Source organism: Bufo gargarizans, chromosome 1 (genome assembly GCF_014858855.1).
Source record: "Bufo gargarizans isolate SCDJY-AF-19 chromosome 1, ASM1485885v1, whole genome shotgun sequence".
Classification (NCBI taxonomy): domain Eukaryota; kingdom Metazoa; phylum Chordata; class Amphibia; order Anura; family Bufonidae; genus Bufo; species Bufo gargarizans.
In genome coordinates, this window is record NC_058080.1 from 75,440,951 (window position 1) to 75,459,824 (window position 18,874).

The following is an 18,874-nucleotide window of genomic DNA, read 5'->3' on the forward strand; positions in this document are numbered from 1 at the left end:
TCACGTGTGGTGTCCCCCTTACCTGACCATAATTTTGGAGGGGTTGATCCACCCGGGAGGTTGGATCCCTTTCCGATTGGCCCAGACAGTGAGGTTGACACAGTGATAAGTGCCTGGTTCCAAACTGAGACGATTCCTTGAAATAATGCCACATTATGCGCGTGCAATAGCCCCTACACAGTAACATTATGAAATCTGGTTGCTGATGATGTAATGGAGCTGAGTTGCGAGCGCATAGTGGAGGCAGAGGTCTGTCTTTGACATTTTGTGGTATTGGCAGTATTAGTTAACAGTGCTGTTCTTGGCCAGTATTCACATGGACATGCGATTTTGTCAGACATGGTCAAACTTTCATTGTTTTCCTCAGTCTCCGTGGTGTATGATTTTAAACATTAACATATGATTTATCTCTTTTGTACTTTTATGCACTTCATTCATGCACATATGCACTATTCAAATGTTAAAAGTTTGGATGTAATACTAATGGACACAGCTCCATGTATTCAGTAGTAGGATACTTTGCATATGTAATTGTTCACATGACCTAATGAGGTTAATTAGTTTTACATGATGAATAGTCACATGTTTTTGATCTGCAAAATTCATTGGTTACCTGATTTTTGAGAATGCTGTATAAGACACGCACAGGCTTGTGTTTCTTTGCTTGAGAAAGGCTCAGTTGTGAGCTGAAACGTTGCAAATCCTTTTCAAGTCTTGGAGTGCTGTCCCGTTTTCTACATATATATAAGAAGGTTGAAGCTCATTCCTTTGGACACAGCACCTGAGCCAGCAGACTGGTGCCGCCGAATTCTTTTTCTGGTATATATATAAATATATATATATATCTCTCTCACCAATCCAACCTGGAATGCATACATAGCTGCAATAATAAGACAGTTGTACAATTATTTTGGAATGTTGCATAAAATTCTGAAAAAATCCCTTTAAAGGGGTTGTTCACCTTTATAACGCTTTTTAAATTTGGCCATTACTGCGCTGTAATAAAACAAAAAAAATTACACTCACCTGCTCCAGTGCTGAGAGCCTGATTAGCGCTTCTTCTGGTCCCTGGCCTGTGAACTTCCAGATGGCCCCAAGCAGCATGTCACTGCTGGGTCAGGTGTAGCTCGACAACACCTCATGGCTGAGGCTAGTCATTGGCTTCAGCGGCGCAAGTGTCCCCGTCTGGAAATTTAAAGGCCGGGGACCAGGAATAGTGCAGATCGGTGGGGAGCAGGCGAATGTATTATTTTGTTTTGTGACAGTGCGGTACTGCCAAATTTTAAAAGCAGCTATATAAAGCTGGACAACCCCTTTAAGGATTAAATTAAATGAGAATACACAAAATTGGATATACTGTAGAAAAACAAAATTATCAGATAACACAGAGCTTTTCAAGCACCTAATACTAAAAAAATCTAATTCTTGTTTTATTTATTTGCTTCCTTACATTTTTTAATTTCCGGGGTAAAATGAAAATCTTTGAGGAATAATGTTTTCCAAGAATGAATAGAAATACATGGTGTACATTCAGGACAGAAGCACATTACATATTTTATCAGTGGTTTAGAAATGGGCCATACCTGGAGAAATCCATCACCTACTTTCCCGATAAATTTCTTACATTCAGTTTGCAGTATATCATTATAGAACAATGTATATATCATGAAGAGTCTCCCTGGGTCAAGGATCAATAGAAGAGTTGCAAGGAGACATAATAGGGCACCCACAGATCTATGGCGCTCAGCAGTACCTCTGTATAAGTTCCAATTTCATACAGGGGCACAGAAATTGGTGGTGATCACTTCTAGAGGAGGTAGTTACAGGGACTGCATGTGCTTTTAAAGCCTACTACATATGCCATATTACAGCACAGTAATAGGCTGCCAATATACAGCGCCCACAGAGGTGTAAAGGACTCTACTGAAATAAATGTACTGTATATGGAAAAATGTGGCGTACTCCATCAGATGGTCCTTTATTGAGTCATTATCTTACAGAATAACCCTATATGTGGAGCAAAAAAATGGTGGCACCCAAGAGGGCCTACACCACTATAGAAGGGGCTCCAGGAGCAGAGTGAGTTATCTGCCCCACTCCTAGATTATTCGGCAGGGGGCGAGAACAAGCTTAAGAGCAAACAACCCACCTTAGGATCAAAATAATGAAAAAATCTCTAGTCAACTGGGAAAGGAGTGGAATTCAGAATGAAAAACAGCGCCCGTAACATATTTTTTTATTTTATTCTCACATTGACCTCATAAATCAATGAGTGTTGCTCTTTAAATATTTCACTATATGCATATTGTATCTGTCAGTCAACGCTTTGGATACCTGCACACTTTCCAGGTCTCTCTAGATTGGAGTTGTCTTCATGCGTCCGCTCAATCTAATTTAGACTTTCTAGTGTGTGGTCCCCAGGCCTTGGACACTGGCCAACCTGCTGTTCATAAAACAAAAATATTGTAGTAGGTTTTTGAGACCTCTAAATGCACTGCATCAAGATTGTCGTGAAGTTCGTGGAGAACCACTGGGCTGTGCGATGGTAGGAATCATTTCTTCAGTCAATGGTACTCTCACTGAATGTCACACATGGAACTTCGAGGAGGGTTTACCATTCTGGTGACGGGCTCTTGACTGTAGTTCACAATGTCAGCCTTTACTACTCTCTGTAATAAGACAGAAAAGAAACAGCTTAAATAAAAAGATATATAAGGCGAAACCTCCGCAACCCCCCCCCCCCCCCCCACCAGACCATTTATCAATGCCATCTTGGGATAATGTATCATGTATGCTAGACCCAATTTAAGTGTACTTGTAGTTTAAAAATATAGTTTTGATAGTTCATATTGTAGGTTCGAGTCCGAGACCCCCATGGCTGCTAGGAGGAGGAGAAAGAAGTGCTCATACAGACACTCTCTCTCCTTGCTGAGGACACGGACACAGGCCCATAGACTATCTATTAGGCTTGCCTCTTCCAGCAATACATATGACTCAGTGTTTTTTAAAGTACAGAAACACTTTAAAAACCCATTTATGGAGGAATTAAAGGTTTTTTTATGGATCAGAATAAGGGCTCATGCACACGACTGTGACGTTTCTTGCGGTCCGCAAAAAAGGATGCCGCCTGTGTGCCTTCCGCAATTTGCGGAACGGAACAGGAGGCCCATTAAAGAAATGCCAATTCTTGTCCGCCAAACGGACAAGAATAGGACAGGACTCATAATTTTTGTGGGGCCACGGAACGGAGCAACGGATGCGGACAGCACACAGAGTGCTGTCCGCATCTTTTGCGGACCCATTGAAATGAATGGTTCCGTATATGGACCGTATACGGAATCAAAATATGGCCCGTATACGGAATGCAGAAAACGTTTGTGTGCATGAGCCCTAATGATGGCTTATCCACAGCAAAGTCCATCAATATCACATTGGTCGGGCTCCAACTCTTGGCACCCATGCCGATCAACAGTTTGAAGAGGCCTCTTCATCATCTACATTGGGCTGTCTTTCTGCACTCCGTACACTTAGCAGCGGTGCAGGATATTGCAGACTTGTCCCATTCACTTGAATAGAAGAAAGCGCTGCTAGGCAGACAGCGTGCAGGTAACTGGACCAAGGTAAACCATGAAGAGGCTACAGCGCCTTCAAACAGCTGATTGTCGGGGGGGAATTAGATTCCCGTCGTTCAGACAATGATGGTCTATTCTGAGGATACGTAAATGCACTCTTAACGAGCGTCTATCACTTTACTACAATGGTCCTTAAAGGGGTTGTCTCACTTCAGTAAGTGGCATTTATCACATAGAGAAAGTTAATACAAGGCACTTACTAATGTATTGAGATTGTCCATATTGCCTCCTTTGCTGGCAGGATTCATTTCTCCATCATATTATACACTGCTCGTTTCCATGGTTACAGACCACTCTGCAATCCATCAGTGATGGTCGTGTTTGCAGAATATAGGAAAAAGCACTAGCCTACCGTATGTGCGCTCCCATGGTCCCGGCCACCAGAGAGGCTGACACTCCTAGTGTGCAAGCATGACCACCACAGATGGATTGCAGGGTGGTCTGTAACCATGGAAATGAGCAGTCTATAATGTGATGGAAAAATTAATCCAGCCAGTAAAGGTGGCAATATGGACAATCACAATACATTAGTAAGTGCCTTGTATTCACTTTCTCTACATGATAAATGCCACTTACTGAAGTGAGACAACCCCTTTAAGAGGCTTTACTGTGCAGCAGCAGGCATGGGGCTTGCAGAAAAGCAAGTTACCCAGAAATCTAACTTTTGGAGTACACGCCGCAATTAAAAATGATACTAATGCAACTACCGAAAAGTTATATTAAGAAAAGATAAAATAAATGCCCACTGCCAGAGCAAGTCCCAGCATTAGTAACCTAAATTTACTAGATTCTCCTTTCCGCTTCCTGATATACGGCTACTGCCAATCATACATGTGTACCTTCTAATTGCAGCGAGCTGAACTCTGAATCGTTATATTTACATTGCTGCGCAGGCGCAATCCGCAGCCTAACCTGCGCCTTTTTCTATGTCTTGTGCTCTCGTCTCTGTGGCCCTGGGAATAACTGATGTGTCTGCAAGTTTCTCTTCAAAGGCCGATAATGCGGCTGAAATTAATGGGCAAAACACAAACATCTAAAGTATTTACAGGATTGGAGAAACGTGGCTCCGGGTGCATGTGGTATTGCATTTCAGCTCGATTCAGTTCAACAGAGCTAAGCTCCAATCGTAAGGCAAAGACGATGGAACTGGATTCTCACTCAAGCTTTATGTCTCTGGAGTCAAGGATCAGCTCAGTGTATATATATATATATATATATATATATATATATCCAAAACAGAAATTGTCCAACTCCAAGAGAACTTAACTCTTTATTCCATTTGTTTAAAATCATCCATCGATTTTAGTCATAGCATGAATGAATTGTAATGAGACAGTGCGCAATATATTGTCTAGATATAATTCCCTATCTCTAGCAGTACTGTGGTATTGTGACCATATTTTGTTTTTAAAGGGAGTCTGTCACCTCCATATGGCCATATACAGCGCTTACATGGCTCTGCAGCACACCTATACAGGATTGTAACGGTACCTTTGTCTTTGTCTTTAGATTTGCACCAGCAGGAAAAACCAAGTTGAATTTATATGCAAATGAGCACTCGCAAGTGCCCAGGGGTGTCCTTCAATGTGTAGGTGCCCAGGCTGCTCTGCCTTCTTTCACTTTACTCCTCCCCAGCCTCTGCCTTTGCCTGCCCTCCAAGTCTGGACCTATCGATGAGGCAAGAGACTTGGAGGGCGGGCAAAGGCAGAGGCTGGGGAGAAGTAAAGTGAAAAGAAGAAAAATAACAATAGACAATTCAGAGGAGCTCACCAGCAACCTACTGGAGCCCAGTCTTTCAGATACCAGCTGAAAACCAAAAAATACTGAAACACAATTAGACTGGCTCACAGTATTTTTGCATTTATTACACTTAATAAAAATCACAATTATTTACTGTTGTAATTGTAAAATAATAAAATTAATTGCCCACTAAATATAAAACATATCCTAGTAGTATATCAGAATAGCATAAATATATGGGTATCTTGGATGCGGGAGATTAAAGAAATTCTATCGTGCAATAGTAAGGCAGTTATTTATGTTATACAATGCCCATGCCCGAAACAGTATATAGGACGGACCAAAAGAGTGTTCAAAACTAGGATCGCAGAACATATTAATAACATTAAAAAACAATCAGAAACACACCCCCTGTCAAAACATTTCAAATTACATCATGCAGGAGATCCTAGTAAATTGAGATACTGTGCCATCCAGTCAGTTAAATTAGACTGGAGAGGAGGGGACTTCTTGGCAAAAATGTCCAGACAAGAATCAAAGAAGATCTTTGAGTTTGGGTCCCTGATGCCACAGGGACTGAATTCAGAGATCGAAATTTTTGGTTTCCTATAGGAGAGGGTGGTAGGACCACATGGTTAGTCGGTGTTGGGTTGTTGGCGACACGCCGACTTTCCCTGCGTTCCTCCCCCCCTCTCCCTCCAACGTAGATCAGTCCAGGACCTTCAAACTCAGGATTCAGCTATAAAGTTGTCAATACCATACCATCATTGCTTATCCATGTCTTATTTTTATTTTTATTTTCAATTTTTATTTTTTTCTATCTCATATGTCTATTTGTATTTTTATTTCTATTTTTATTTATCTTTAGTTTATTTTTATTTTTATTTCTATTTTTTATTTTTATTTTTATGATAATTGTATTCTATTTTATTTTATTGTCCCTTTTACTGTCCTTTTCTATATAGAAGGTTTTTATGTAAAAATAATGTCTATAGTTCTTTTTATATTTGGTACTATATAGTATATATATGTTGCCCACAAAGCTTGACACATGTGTGTCAAAAACCCTCTGTCTGGATCCATGACAAAATCAGGCTGCAAGTGATAAATTCCCTGCAGCCAACTAATTAAGAATCCAGACCAGATATTTCATTAAACCCAAAAAGGGGATATAAAGACATGTCCAGCCAGTACACAGGTAGCATTTCACATTTGCCTACTGAGGAAGGAACTACGGTTCTGAAACGCGTCTAGGATAAATCAGTGTGAACAGGACCCAGCCAGTGGTGCGCTATTTCTGTCTAAGCACAAAAAAAGGATCCGTGCTATTTATTATCTAGAACCACCCAAGAAAAATCCATGCGGCAACGGCAGCGACTTAATCTTTAAAGAGGACTGATTCAACTACCATCTAAACAGTTCCTGTGAAGGGGAGTCGAACCCCGTACCGGTATAGCTCTGCTACACGAACTCCCGCTACTCCGCTGGCGCAGGTGGATGTCATCACCGACCAAGTGAACCATCTACAGGTCAGGTCACGTGAGACGCCGAGAAGGAGAAGCAGTGATACTACCTCGTGGCAGGAGGTAGTCAGCAGATACCGCTACGAGAATAAGTACAAAGTACCCCCCGGATATTATAAGAACATTCCGTGGACCGCAGGGTGGATATCTTCTTACCGATTGGTATGTTGAACATTTGGCAAGTCATTTTATAACCATCTGAACATTGTCAAAGTATGGATTCAATGCGCTATTGACCGACACCACACAGCATAATCAAGTGGTCCTATTATCCCTTTGGAGTACTCCTGTTAGTTGGGTATATGCGTGAGCTCCGCATCCAAGATACCCATATATTTATGCTATTCTGATATACTACTAGGATATGTTTTATATTTAGTGGGCAATTAATTTTATTAATTTTATTATTTTACAATTACAACAGTAAATAATTGTGATTTTTATTAAGTGTAATAAATGCAAAAATACTGTGAGCCAGTCTAATTGTGTTTCAGTAAAGTGAAAAGAAGGCAGAGCTGCCTGGGCACCTACACACTGAAGGCCGCCCCTGGGCTCATTTGCACATGAATTAAACTTCGTTTTTCCTGCTGGTGCAAGTCTAAAGAAAAGAACAAAGGTACCGTTACAATCCTGTATAGGTGTGTTGCAGAGCCATGTAAGCGCTGTATATGGCCATATGGAGGTGACACCCTTTAACCGTTTCAATACCAAGCCATTTTTGACCTTCGTGACTACGTCTAATTTTGCAAATCTGATATGTGTCACTTTATGTGCTATTAACTTCGGAATGCTTTTACTTATCCAAACCATTCTGAGAATGTTTTCTTGTGACACATTGTACTTCATGATAGTCATAAATTTAAGTCAATATATTTCAACTTTATTAATGAAAAAATCCCAAGTTTACCAACAATTTTCAAAAATTCTCAATTTTCTAAATTTCACTTTCTAGTAACACAGTAACATAGTATATAAGGCCGAAAAAAGACATTTGTCCATCCAGTTCGGCCTGTCATCCTGCAAGTTGATCCAGAGGAAGGCAAAAAAAAAAACCTGTGAGGTAGAAGCCAATTTTCCCTACTTAAGGGGGGGGGGGGGGGGGGGGGGGGGGGGGGAATTCCTTCCTGACTCTCTGCTTTTAAAATAAAATATGTATTACTTAACATTCCCCATATGTCTACATTACGTTGGCATAATTTTGTAAATGTCAATTTTTTAGGATGTTAGAAGGCTTAGTAATTTGTATTTTAGGGGCAACTGAACATTTGAAATTAAACAAAAATATACGATTGGTTTTGAATAAAGTATTATTTCAGGCTAGAATCCTTATACTTAGGAAATGGATAAAGGCAGATCCACCGACGGTGGGACATTGGAGGAAAACAATAGACAATTTAATTAAAGAAGAACGTGGGACAAAGAATTATACCAAAAAGTCATTAAATCTCGACCAGGTCTGGAAAAATTGGGTACTTTAGTTTTTTTTTTTGTTTTTTTTTTTCTCTCTCTCTCTCTCTCTCTCTCTCTCTCTCTCTCTACGTGGGGGGAAATGGGAGGGTGGGAGTTGGGAGGTGGTTGGGAATGGGCAGAAAGAAAAAAAAAATGAAAGATGAATAGAAATTATCATCTGTTAATAATTTTTTTACGTATTGTTGGGGTAATGTTTTTCTATGGATGTATTTATTGTACGAAATTGAAATAAAGATATATTTAAAAAAAATTTAAAAAAAAGAAGGCTTAGAATTTCAGAAGCAATTCTTAAAATTTTTAAGAAAAATTTCCAAAACCCACATTTTAAGGACCATTTCAGGTCTTAAGTCACTTTGTGGGGCTTACATAGTGGAAACCCCCCATTAATGACCCCATTGCAGAAACTACACCCCTCAAGTTACTCAAAACTGATTTTACAAACTTTGTTAACCCTTTATGTGTTCCACAAGAATTAAAGGAAAATGGAGATGAAATGTCAAAATTGCACTTTTTTGGCAGATTTTCCATTTTAATAATGTTTTTTCTTTAACACATCAAGGGTTAACAGCCCACAAAAACTCAATATTTATTACCCTTATTCTGCGGTTTCCAGAAACACCCCACATGTGGTCGTAAACTGATATAAGGGTACACAGCAGGGCGCAAAAGTAAAGGAGCGCCATATGGTTTTTGGAAGGCAGATTTTGCTGGACTGGTTTTTAGATGCCATGTCCCATTTGAAGCCCCCCGATGCACCCTTACAGTAGAACTTCCGAAAAAAGTGACCCCATTTTTGAAACTTGGGGATAAGGTGCCAGTTTTATTGGTACTATTTTGGGGTAAATATGATTTTTAATTGCTCTATATTGCGTTTTTTGTGAGGCAAGGTAACCAAAAAATGGCTGTTTTGGCACTATTTTTATTTTTTACAACATTCATCTGACAGTGTAGATCATGTGCTATTTTTATAGAGCAGGTAGTTACGGACGCAATGATATCAAAATATGTCTACTTTCTTTGTTTCAGTTTTACATAATAAAGCATTTTTTGAAAAAAAAAATTATGTTTTTCTATCTCTATTTTGCCTTATTATTTTTTATTTTTCTGCTGATCGTCTTGTGCAGGGGCTCGTTTTTTCAGAAGTTGACGTTTTTATTGGTGCCATTTTTGGGTACATATGATTATTTTATCATTAATTATTACACTTTATGGGGCAAGGTGACCCAAAAATTTGTTGTTTTGAAACAGTTTTTATTTATTTATTTTTACAGTGTTCATCTGAGGGTTTAGGTCATGTGATATTTTTATAGGGCAGATCGTTACGGAGGTGGCAATACCTAGTATGCATACTTTTTCTTATTTATTCAAGTTTTAAACAATAATAGCATTTTGGAAACCAAAACAATGATGTTTTAAGTGTCTCCATGTTTCAAGAGCCATATTTTTTTTATTTTTTGAGCGATTTTGTTATGTAGAGGCTCATTTTCTGCAGGATGAGGTGACTTTTATTGGTACCGTTTTGTAGGACATACGTCTTTTTGATCGCTTGGTGTTGCACTTTTTGTGATGTAAGGTGACAAAAATTGCTTTTTTTTTTTTTCTAATGGTGTTTAACGGACGGGGTGGATCATGTGATATATTTATAGAGCTGGTCGTTACAGACTCGGTGATACCTAACATGTGTAGTTTATTTTTTTTTTTTTTTCATTTTGTAATCTCTTATAAATGAGCGGGTATAGGAAAAGGCAATTTATTTTAAGTAACATTTTTATTTTTTTTTCCCTTTTTTTATTTTCACACTTTTTTTATCAAGTCCCACTTGGATCTTGAAGATCCAGTGGGGCTGATGGCTGTACTATACTTTGCAAGGCTCTTGCATTGCAAAGTATAAGACTATCAGTTTTACACTGATAGATAAAAACACTGGATACCTTTGCAAGGTGTTTGGTTGCCATGGCAACCATCGGGCCGCTGCAATCGCAGCCCCTGCCCCTGACAGCAGCAGTGCAGGGGCAGAAGCTTTGCAGCTCTTGGATTAAAGAGCTGCCATGATGTTTATATACGTGCTATTTGCACGGGGTAGGTGCAAATAGTACGTATATAGCCATATGGCCGCCGTGAAGGGGTTAAAGGTTATAGCCATCTCTTCAACCATTCTTTTTTATTCTTAAAATGAGAAAATAATTCTGCAACAGACTATCAATATTCTTCAGCTCTTTAAATGTTCTATGGGTTTCCATGCTAACAGACAACAAACAAACCCTGTGCAATGTGATGCTGCAGTCATAATACCTTCTATCTGTCCATTACTCCCGGTTAACTTACCAAACATGCTTTAATATGGGAGAAACAGAAGGAAACTTTTTTTCCCTCCCAAAAAAATATCTTATCAGGTGAATACTAATGAGCGCGTCCATTATGGAAGCGCTCATTAGTACAGTAAGACTGGGGAGCAGTGAATACAGCACACTTGGTGCTGGCTATACTCACCGCTCCCTGGTCTTTTTGGAGAACTGATCTGAAGTCTGATTGGGGGTCTGAGCTGGAGTATGATTAACATTGGGGGTCTGATCTAGGGCTCTGAGCTAAGGTCTGAATAACATTAGGGGTCTGATCGGAGGTCTGCTGAAAAATATTTTTCTTCTTATTCTCCTCTAGGTGTGTCTTATAGGGCGAAAAATATGGTAAATGTGTGACAAAGTTGCTTCAATTTTGATACAATAAATAAATTTGGTTCCAAAGATGGTCCTAGCCTTTAAAGGGGTTGTGCAGCTACTGTTTTAAACTTCAACTATAGACTGCTTGACCTCTGGCCCTGACTGATTTGTTCTAGTTCCCTTCACTAGTCTTTCGGTCCCCGTCCTGTAAATTTCTGCATGGATGGAGTCACGTGTAGTACTGCAGGCAACGAGATGTGTCCCACTGGGATCTGACAAGGAGCAGCAAGGAGGTGGTATTTTTTTCCCACAGGTACAGAAGGATGGGGCTGAAATATAAAAAAGTAAAGAAGCTGCACAGTCCCTTTAAGCTCCATGGTGTCTCCGTTTTTTCATCTCTGTTGCCATCCATCCTTTTTCCTATATTGCAGAAACAAATGTTGGCACGCAATAAGATGTAAAATAAGGATCCTTAAAAAACATCTGCTTTTTTTAATCAGACTTCTTTGTCTTCTATGTAGCATGCTGCATATTGAAAAATCGGCAAATCATGTTGAATTGTGTCCATATACATGAGGAGCTCCATAGAGTAACGCTGGCTGGATCTTAAATGACCACATGGCAAGCACATGAGATGACAAGAAATGACGCATACTGCCTGAGACACAGAAAGGTGCACTGCTGTATATAATACCTCCATCTACTGCAATGAGCAGACTTTGCTCTGAGAGCGTGCCGAGTTCAGCTGTTTATCGTCCTCGGGATAGTTCACTATTTCTGCCTTTACAATTCGCTGCCAAACCGATGTCAAAATTATAAGCGAAAGCAAAATGAATTGTCATGCAAAGGAAGAAAGAAGAGAATGATGAAAAAGAAGAAAACAAATGTTATAATAAAACACAATGAAACACAAAGAAAGTAAGAAATATGAGCTACGGAAGGACACGAGAGCATGAAACACTACCATACATCACAATGCCCTTCCCACCTTTGGGCCTAGTGGAATAGAATTCATGTCCACTGATTACTTTGGGTATGAGGGGTATGTATATACCCTATATAACCAAAACAGAAATGTTCCAACTCTAAGAGAACTTAAAACTCTTTATTCCATTCATTTAAAATCATCCGTAAAAATTGAGTCTGCTAACACTTACGAGTTTCGATCGCAGCCCCGATTTAAGTCATAGCATAAATGAATTGTAATAAGACAGTGCAACGTCTATTGTCTACATTTAATTCCATAGTATTGTCCTTTGAATAGCATCAAATCCAGGAAAGGCATAAAATCTATAGAATGACGCCATCCTTATAGAACAGGGGTGCACAACTTGCGTGCGGCCCTAGATACCATTCTATGCGGTCCCCATCCATCTGGTAACAGACATGTATGTCTATGCCTTGTGGCTGCTCACATGAATCTTTCATGTATTGTCCTATCAGATGGGAGTACTAGAAGTGTAACTAGACATTAATGGTATATACTGTATGTTCGATATGCCATAAATGCAGAATTTGGTAATACCCCTTTAAAGTTTATTTTCGGCCCTTGGAATTGGTTCAGGCTGACAATGTGGCCCCCAATCAGAAAAAGGTTGTGCACACCTGTTCTAGAAGAACATTTTTCAGTGCTGGTCTCAAAGGTGTTTTAAAGCTACTTCATACGGCACAGAGCTTCCACATGGTGCCGCAGCGAGAAGGGAAAAAAAAACTAAGTTAGGCTACTTTCACGTCTGCTTTTTTGCTGGTTCCATCATGGATCAGCAGCAACGCTTCCGTCAGGATAATACGACTGTCTGCATCGGTTATGAACGGATCCGGTGGTATCTCTAAAATAGCCAAGACGGATCCATCTCTATAACTATTTTAAGTCAATGGGGGACGGATGCGTTTTCTCTCGAGTCAGAGAAAACAGATCCGTCCCCATTGACTTACATTGTGAGTCATGACGGATCAGTCTTGCTCCGCGTCTCAGGACTCACTCAGAAACACTGCTTGCAGCGCTTTTGTGTGCGTCATGGGAACAAAATGTAAGGGAATACATTTTGCTGCACTCCGTTCCCTACAGTTCAGTTTTGTCCTCATTGACAATGAATGGGGACAAAACCGAAGCGTTTCCCTCCGGTATGACGGATCTCAGTACTGATAGAAAAAACGCAAATGTGAAAGTAGCCTAAAACGTTGGCAGATATAAAATGGGTCTATAAGCTGTAATCTTTGGTCTGCACCACATTTATTAAGTGTTTTAGGCATTCAGGACCCTATAGAAAATGTATGCGTTTTAATCATATACGTCCCTATAGAAGATGTACGTGTTTCAGGTATGTACGTCCCTACTATATCATCTATATTGCACCATCCATGTTTTAGAAGACTAGCTTTAAAGGACAATTGGCGGCAGACTGTTAGCACAATGCATGTGTGACATGGCACCAGTGATGGCCACAGAAGGATCAGTAGCAGTTTACTGATGTTAAACGCCTTGTTCCAGTGTCCAGGGGTACAACATGAAACAAAGGCATGGTTTGTATCTTTCCACTGGTGGTTGTCTTTATCTCGCCTGCAGACAGGGCAGTGATTTACTGGGGCTCAGGTTATCTGCTCACAAGCATAGACAATTTGTAGTCCTTCAGTGTGAAGAGCTGTTATCTGACACGCTGACATACCCTGGTGCACCTCTACAGAATTATCACACAGTTAACAGTTTTACACTTCTTTATTTACTGCAAACATTTCTTCAGCCAATTAACACCCTGGACCTGATCCCCATTATCTAAAATGGTCAGAAGATATCTGCATGTGGAGAAGGGAAAAATGCAAAACCCAAGGTTAACAGTTTATAAACCGTACAACTCCTATCAAAACATTTCCAGATCTATACAGACAGCAACCCCGAGAAGGCGGACACATGCCAAACTAAACATCAGGAAAAGATTTCAGTATTATAGACCAGGAGAGTGGAGGCTTCTAAGCCATGAATGAAGACATTACAGTGCTCTTTGGGGTGTATGAGGACTAGCAGCTTCAGTGTCTCATCACGTTAAGATCCTTACATTGGAGGTATGTCTGGAGGATCTAAGATGAAGAAAGGTTGCAGCGTACTGTATCATACTAGGCAGTCATACAGAAAGATACATTGCTAATAGGTTCCAATTGCAGAAACTGTGGAGGCCAAAAGGACACTCTTTCGGCCTCTGTTGAATGGAGCCTTAGGATACACTGAGCACATAACAGGCTATGCTCCAAACAAAGGGCTCTAATTTGATGTGAACAAAGCCTTAAAGGGCATCTGTCAGCAGTTTTGTACCTATGACACTGGCTGACCTGTTACATGTGCACTTGGCAGCTGAAGACATCTGTGTTTGTCCCATGTTCATATGTGTCCGCATTGCTGAGAAAAATAAGGTTTTGATATATGCAAATGAGCTTCTAGGAGCAACAGGGGTGTTGCTGTTACATCGCCCCATGCATTTTAATTGACTGGTACAGGCAGTGAAAACATCACACCTGGACCTGTCAATCCAAATGCAGAGGGCACAGCAGTTGCAAAAAAAGAGGAAACTCTAGGTGTAATGGCAACACCCCCATTGCTCCTAGAGGCTCATTTGCATATAATAAAACAATTTTTCTCAGCAATGCGGGCACATATGAACATGCGACCAACACAGATGTCTTCAGCTGCCCAGTGCCCATGTAACAGGTCAGCCAGTGTCATAGCTACAAAACTGCTGACAGATGCCCTTTAAATGTACAGTAGTTTTTCACCCATGTGCTCTCCCTACTCTAGATAATACTGAAAAAAAAACACAACATACAAAACCTAGACCATAGGCCTTAGATACCCAAATCTGGGCTAACTAGTCTAAGAATATGCTGGTGTTAATGTGGAGCAATAAGCGCCTTATATCACATGAGAAGGTTTCGCCACATCTTGAAAAATCTCTGAAATGAATTCAATCCTTTAGTTTCTCTCATCAAAAAGGGAAAGGATGAATTGTGTCCACCCTTCCTGAGGATCATACTGTAGCCTGTATGTGTGTGGTTTATAGACACTTATATGTCACTATAACAAGCAATTCAAGAGGATTACTAAAACACATGCTGGACCGTCGCAGCCTTTACATGTAGTAAAACACAGGTGAAACTCGAAAAATTAGAATATCGTGCAAAGTTCATTTATTTCAGTAATTCAACTTAAAAGGTGGAACTAACATATGAGACTCATTACATGCAAAGTGAGATATTTCAAGCCTTTATTTGTTATAATTTGGATGATTATGGCTTACAGCTTATGAAACCCCAAAGTCACAATCTCAGGTCCCCTTTGCTCAGGGGGTATGGATTAATTAGCTGACTAGAGTCTGACACTTTCAGCCTAGAATATTGAACCTTTTCACAATATTCTAATTTTAAGTTGCATTACTGAAATAAATGAACTTTTGCACGATATTCTAATTTTTCGAGTTTACAATTACATTCTTCTGTTTAGTGCCACCTGCCGTTTGTCTTTTTCTTTATTTCTCTGTCCATCACATAGGTGGCCGCACATGCTCGGTTCTATTTGTACCAGCCATATCTATTGTTAGATGCTGGTTACAGGGAGATCGCTGCCGCCGAAAGGACTCCCCCCTGAGATGTGATAAGGAGCCAGCTGCAGCAAAAAGGACACGACCACTGAGCTTCCAGCTTGAAATAAGTCAAGCAGAGCAATTGAAGCAATGAATGGGGAGATCTCCTTATCTATGTGAGGTACAAAGCTGGTTCTAGATATGTTTCAGAGACTGTCATGTACTATATGATGTCACTTTTACATTAGTCATGGGATAACCCCTTTAAACCGACCGCCATATATATATAAAAAAAAAAGAAATCCGTTTTCCATGTTGTCAACACCAGCATTAGCGCACATGGCTACCTGAGATTGTTCCATTTCTGCCTTGTTTAACTTGATTCCAAGGATTTCTGCAGCGACTCTCTGAAAGCATAGGAAAACCTACAAAGGGAAAGAAATGGGAGTTTAAATGATTAAAAGCAGACATCCTCCAGTTACTTTCAAATAAATCAAGCCTTTCCTGGACTGTAAACACTGACGAGATGTAAACCCAGAATTTAGACTCGACGGCCCTTAAAATAACTCCAGCTTTGAAATTGGTGTCTTTTTAATACAGAAAAGTGTTGTGTTTAGCAATTGAATTCCAATACATTTACCAGATTTGTTTCATGGAACGAACATTTGTCTCATTGTTTTACAATGAAACTAGCGCTCCGCACCAAGTCAGAACAAGAGGAATTAGCGGGAGTAATCCAATAAAAAGAACGGCACGTACAATAAAAGTGAGCTGGAAAAACGAGGGTCAAGACTGAACTAAGAGGTGGCAAGTGAGTAAGGAACATGTCCACTAGGTCTTCAGCTAGACTTTCATGCTCTTCTGGTCACTTTTTCATTCCCGCTTTTTAAGAGCTTTTTTTTCTTTGACATATGACCTTTGTTTGCAGAACAAGTTGTCTATTGAATACTTCTGTATTGCAGTGTATTCAGATTTTACTGTTATCCTATTACAAATACCGAAATGGTAGGCCTGGGGTCCTGAACTAGGCCCCCAGCTGCCGTAATAACAAGGAATTGTGTTGTGAGAGCGAAGGGAGATTGAGGGACAGAGCTACCTCCCACTGTACTGAATGCAGAATCTGAGGGGTTAAAAGGCCAGGATTGGAGTTATACAACATATGCCCCTTGCACCATATGATTATGTCACTGGTCGTTAGAGCGTTAAAAGTTTTGGTGATTTTTTTTTTTTTAAGTAACTATATTAAAAAAAAAAATCCCGAAATCTTGCAGCCTTATGGCAGGCTGACACTGCTTGTTCTGTGGAGATCGCTTCTCAGTAGTCATCTAATTATCATCACGGGCAGAATTACCGGTATTGCAAAAATGTGTAAATGTTTACTTTTCTCCCCACTCCTGTAAAGCTGCCAGAAAAATGGGAGGGATTAAGAATGTGAGACGCAAACAACAGATTTTGGGCTCATTCAGACGGCCGTATGCTGTCCGGATCTGTTTATTTTATTTTTTTTCGGAAAGTTCAGCATGTCCGCAAAGAAACGGATTGAATTCCGTATTTTTGCGGACCCATAGACTTCAATGGGGCCACGACCTGATTTTCACTGACAAGTATAGAACATGTTTCATTTGTTTAGCGGAGCTGTGAAATGGAAGAAAGGGGCCCCAGAGAAGTAGATGGGACAGCATCTAATCTGCCAAAAAACGGACCCACATATTTCCGGACAGCATACGGCTGTCTGAATGACCCCTTACCATAATTTGGGCTCATAGCATGAATAGATTTCAATTTCTAGCTCATAGACAAATTTAGCAATTAAGAAATGAGGACCATTTCATACATTTGGCATATCTTACTCCAACCCCTACTTTGGTTTAAACCTTGGGTGTGAAATGCCACACTTACTAAATGTCACCCAATACGTCATCTCCCATGTACAGGATGCTATGCTCCATGTGGATGCTGTAACGCACAGCACTGAACTTCTACTAACAGAACCGTAGCCGAGGAAAGATGGCTGATCCCACAATCATATAGTGAAAATAGAACTTAAAAAACCTACTGTATAATCAGAAAATTAAAATAGATTAGAAAATAAAAACAATATGTTTCAGTGGCTGACTCGAATTAGCAAAAATAATAACAAAACATTTAAATCCAGAGGTCCTGTACCATTAAGAAATGTGGTTCAATACATTTTAAACTGGTCAATAATGCCCATCTATAGCCAGGATGCTAGCGTGAATGCACTATCTCAGGCTATGTTCTCATGCTAGCAGCATAGCTTCCCTCTATGGCATGGTATCCATAAAACAATTAATTATGAAGGCAGCTGTAATTGTGTATTGTATTTGTTCCCTTTATTGCTCCTATCCTCCGTTCTGGGCTGTGGTCACATGACCATGTCCATGCCGCTCTTTCTTCCTTCCTGTGATGTTGTGTCCATGGGCAAAGCACCAACAGGGGCAGTGATAGGGGAGTGTTTATGTAACTAGATGGGTGGGAGGAGCTATAAGCAGCTGGATGTTGTTAGGGGCGGGGCTGGAGCTGTGGCAGAGGAAGGAGAAGTGCATCATGGGTTTGGTTGGATAAAGGAACAGGAAGTGCTGCATACAGGATGGAGACAAACCATAGGGAGGTTTATACCAGACCAGACACAAAATGAACACCCTAAAGGTAAGACTACAGGTCTATAAATGGTGAACAATTCTGAGGGTATCCCATGAACTTATCTACTTTGTCCTGAAGCATGGCTGTTAAGGACTTTACGTTTCTTATGTCTTTAATCCTTGTATACAGTTCAAGGATAGATATCGGAGGTGTCCGTTTCCAATGCTGAGCTATTAGGCATCTGGCAGCTGTTAAAATAGAGAGGAATAATCTAATGCACATTTTCACCATCAGAGTGAGGGGATATTGAGCAGATAAGCCGGTGGGATTTTCAAGTCCGAAAATGAGAAATTTGACTTGAGACCAAAATGACTAAAGATTATTCCAAGAAGAGATGAAAATGGGATTCTCTGGGCGCTCCACATCTCCACCATGGCATAGGGATATCTGGGTTAAACAGGATGTGTCATCTGAAGCATTGGTGGCATATCTCTAGGACCCTCACCTATTTTTAGAACAGAGCCCTTAAAATAGCACTGACTCAACATTTTCCGCCAGACTCCTAGACATTTATGGAGCGGCTGCCGCGATTCCCATTAATTTCTATGGGACTGCCGAAAATAGCCAAGTGCGCCACTCTGGGCTCTGTTCTAGAGATATGCCACCAATGCTTGTGATGA

The 18,874-nt window shown here is 40.3% G+C and overlaps 1 protein-coding gene across 3 annotated transcripts in view; it reads right to left on the bottom strand.

Annotated features, from left to right (window-relative positions):
• Positions 1-684: 684 nt before the first annotated feature.
• RAB28 (RAB28, member RAS oncogene family) overlaps positions 685-18,874 on the bottom strand; it is a 152,691-nt gene continuing 134,501 nt past the window's right edge. The window contains exons 6-8 of one of the 3 annotated variants that reach the window (XM_044296454.1): positions 15,938-16,015; positions 11,717-11,815; positions 685-2,669 (exon numbers count right to left, since the gene is read on the bottom strand). In XM_044296454.1, coding sequence (XP_044152389.1) covers positions 11,723-11,815; positions 15,938-16,015 — 171 coding nt within the window. In that variant the 3' untranslated portion in view covers positions 685-2,669; positions 11,717-11,722. Of the gene's footprint in view, positions 2,670-11,716; positions 11,816-12,998; positions 13,816-15,937; positions 16,016-18,874 lie in introns of those variants that run through there. The other 2 variants (XM_044296444.1, XM_044296465.1) reach the window with 2 other exon arrangements.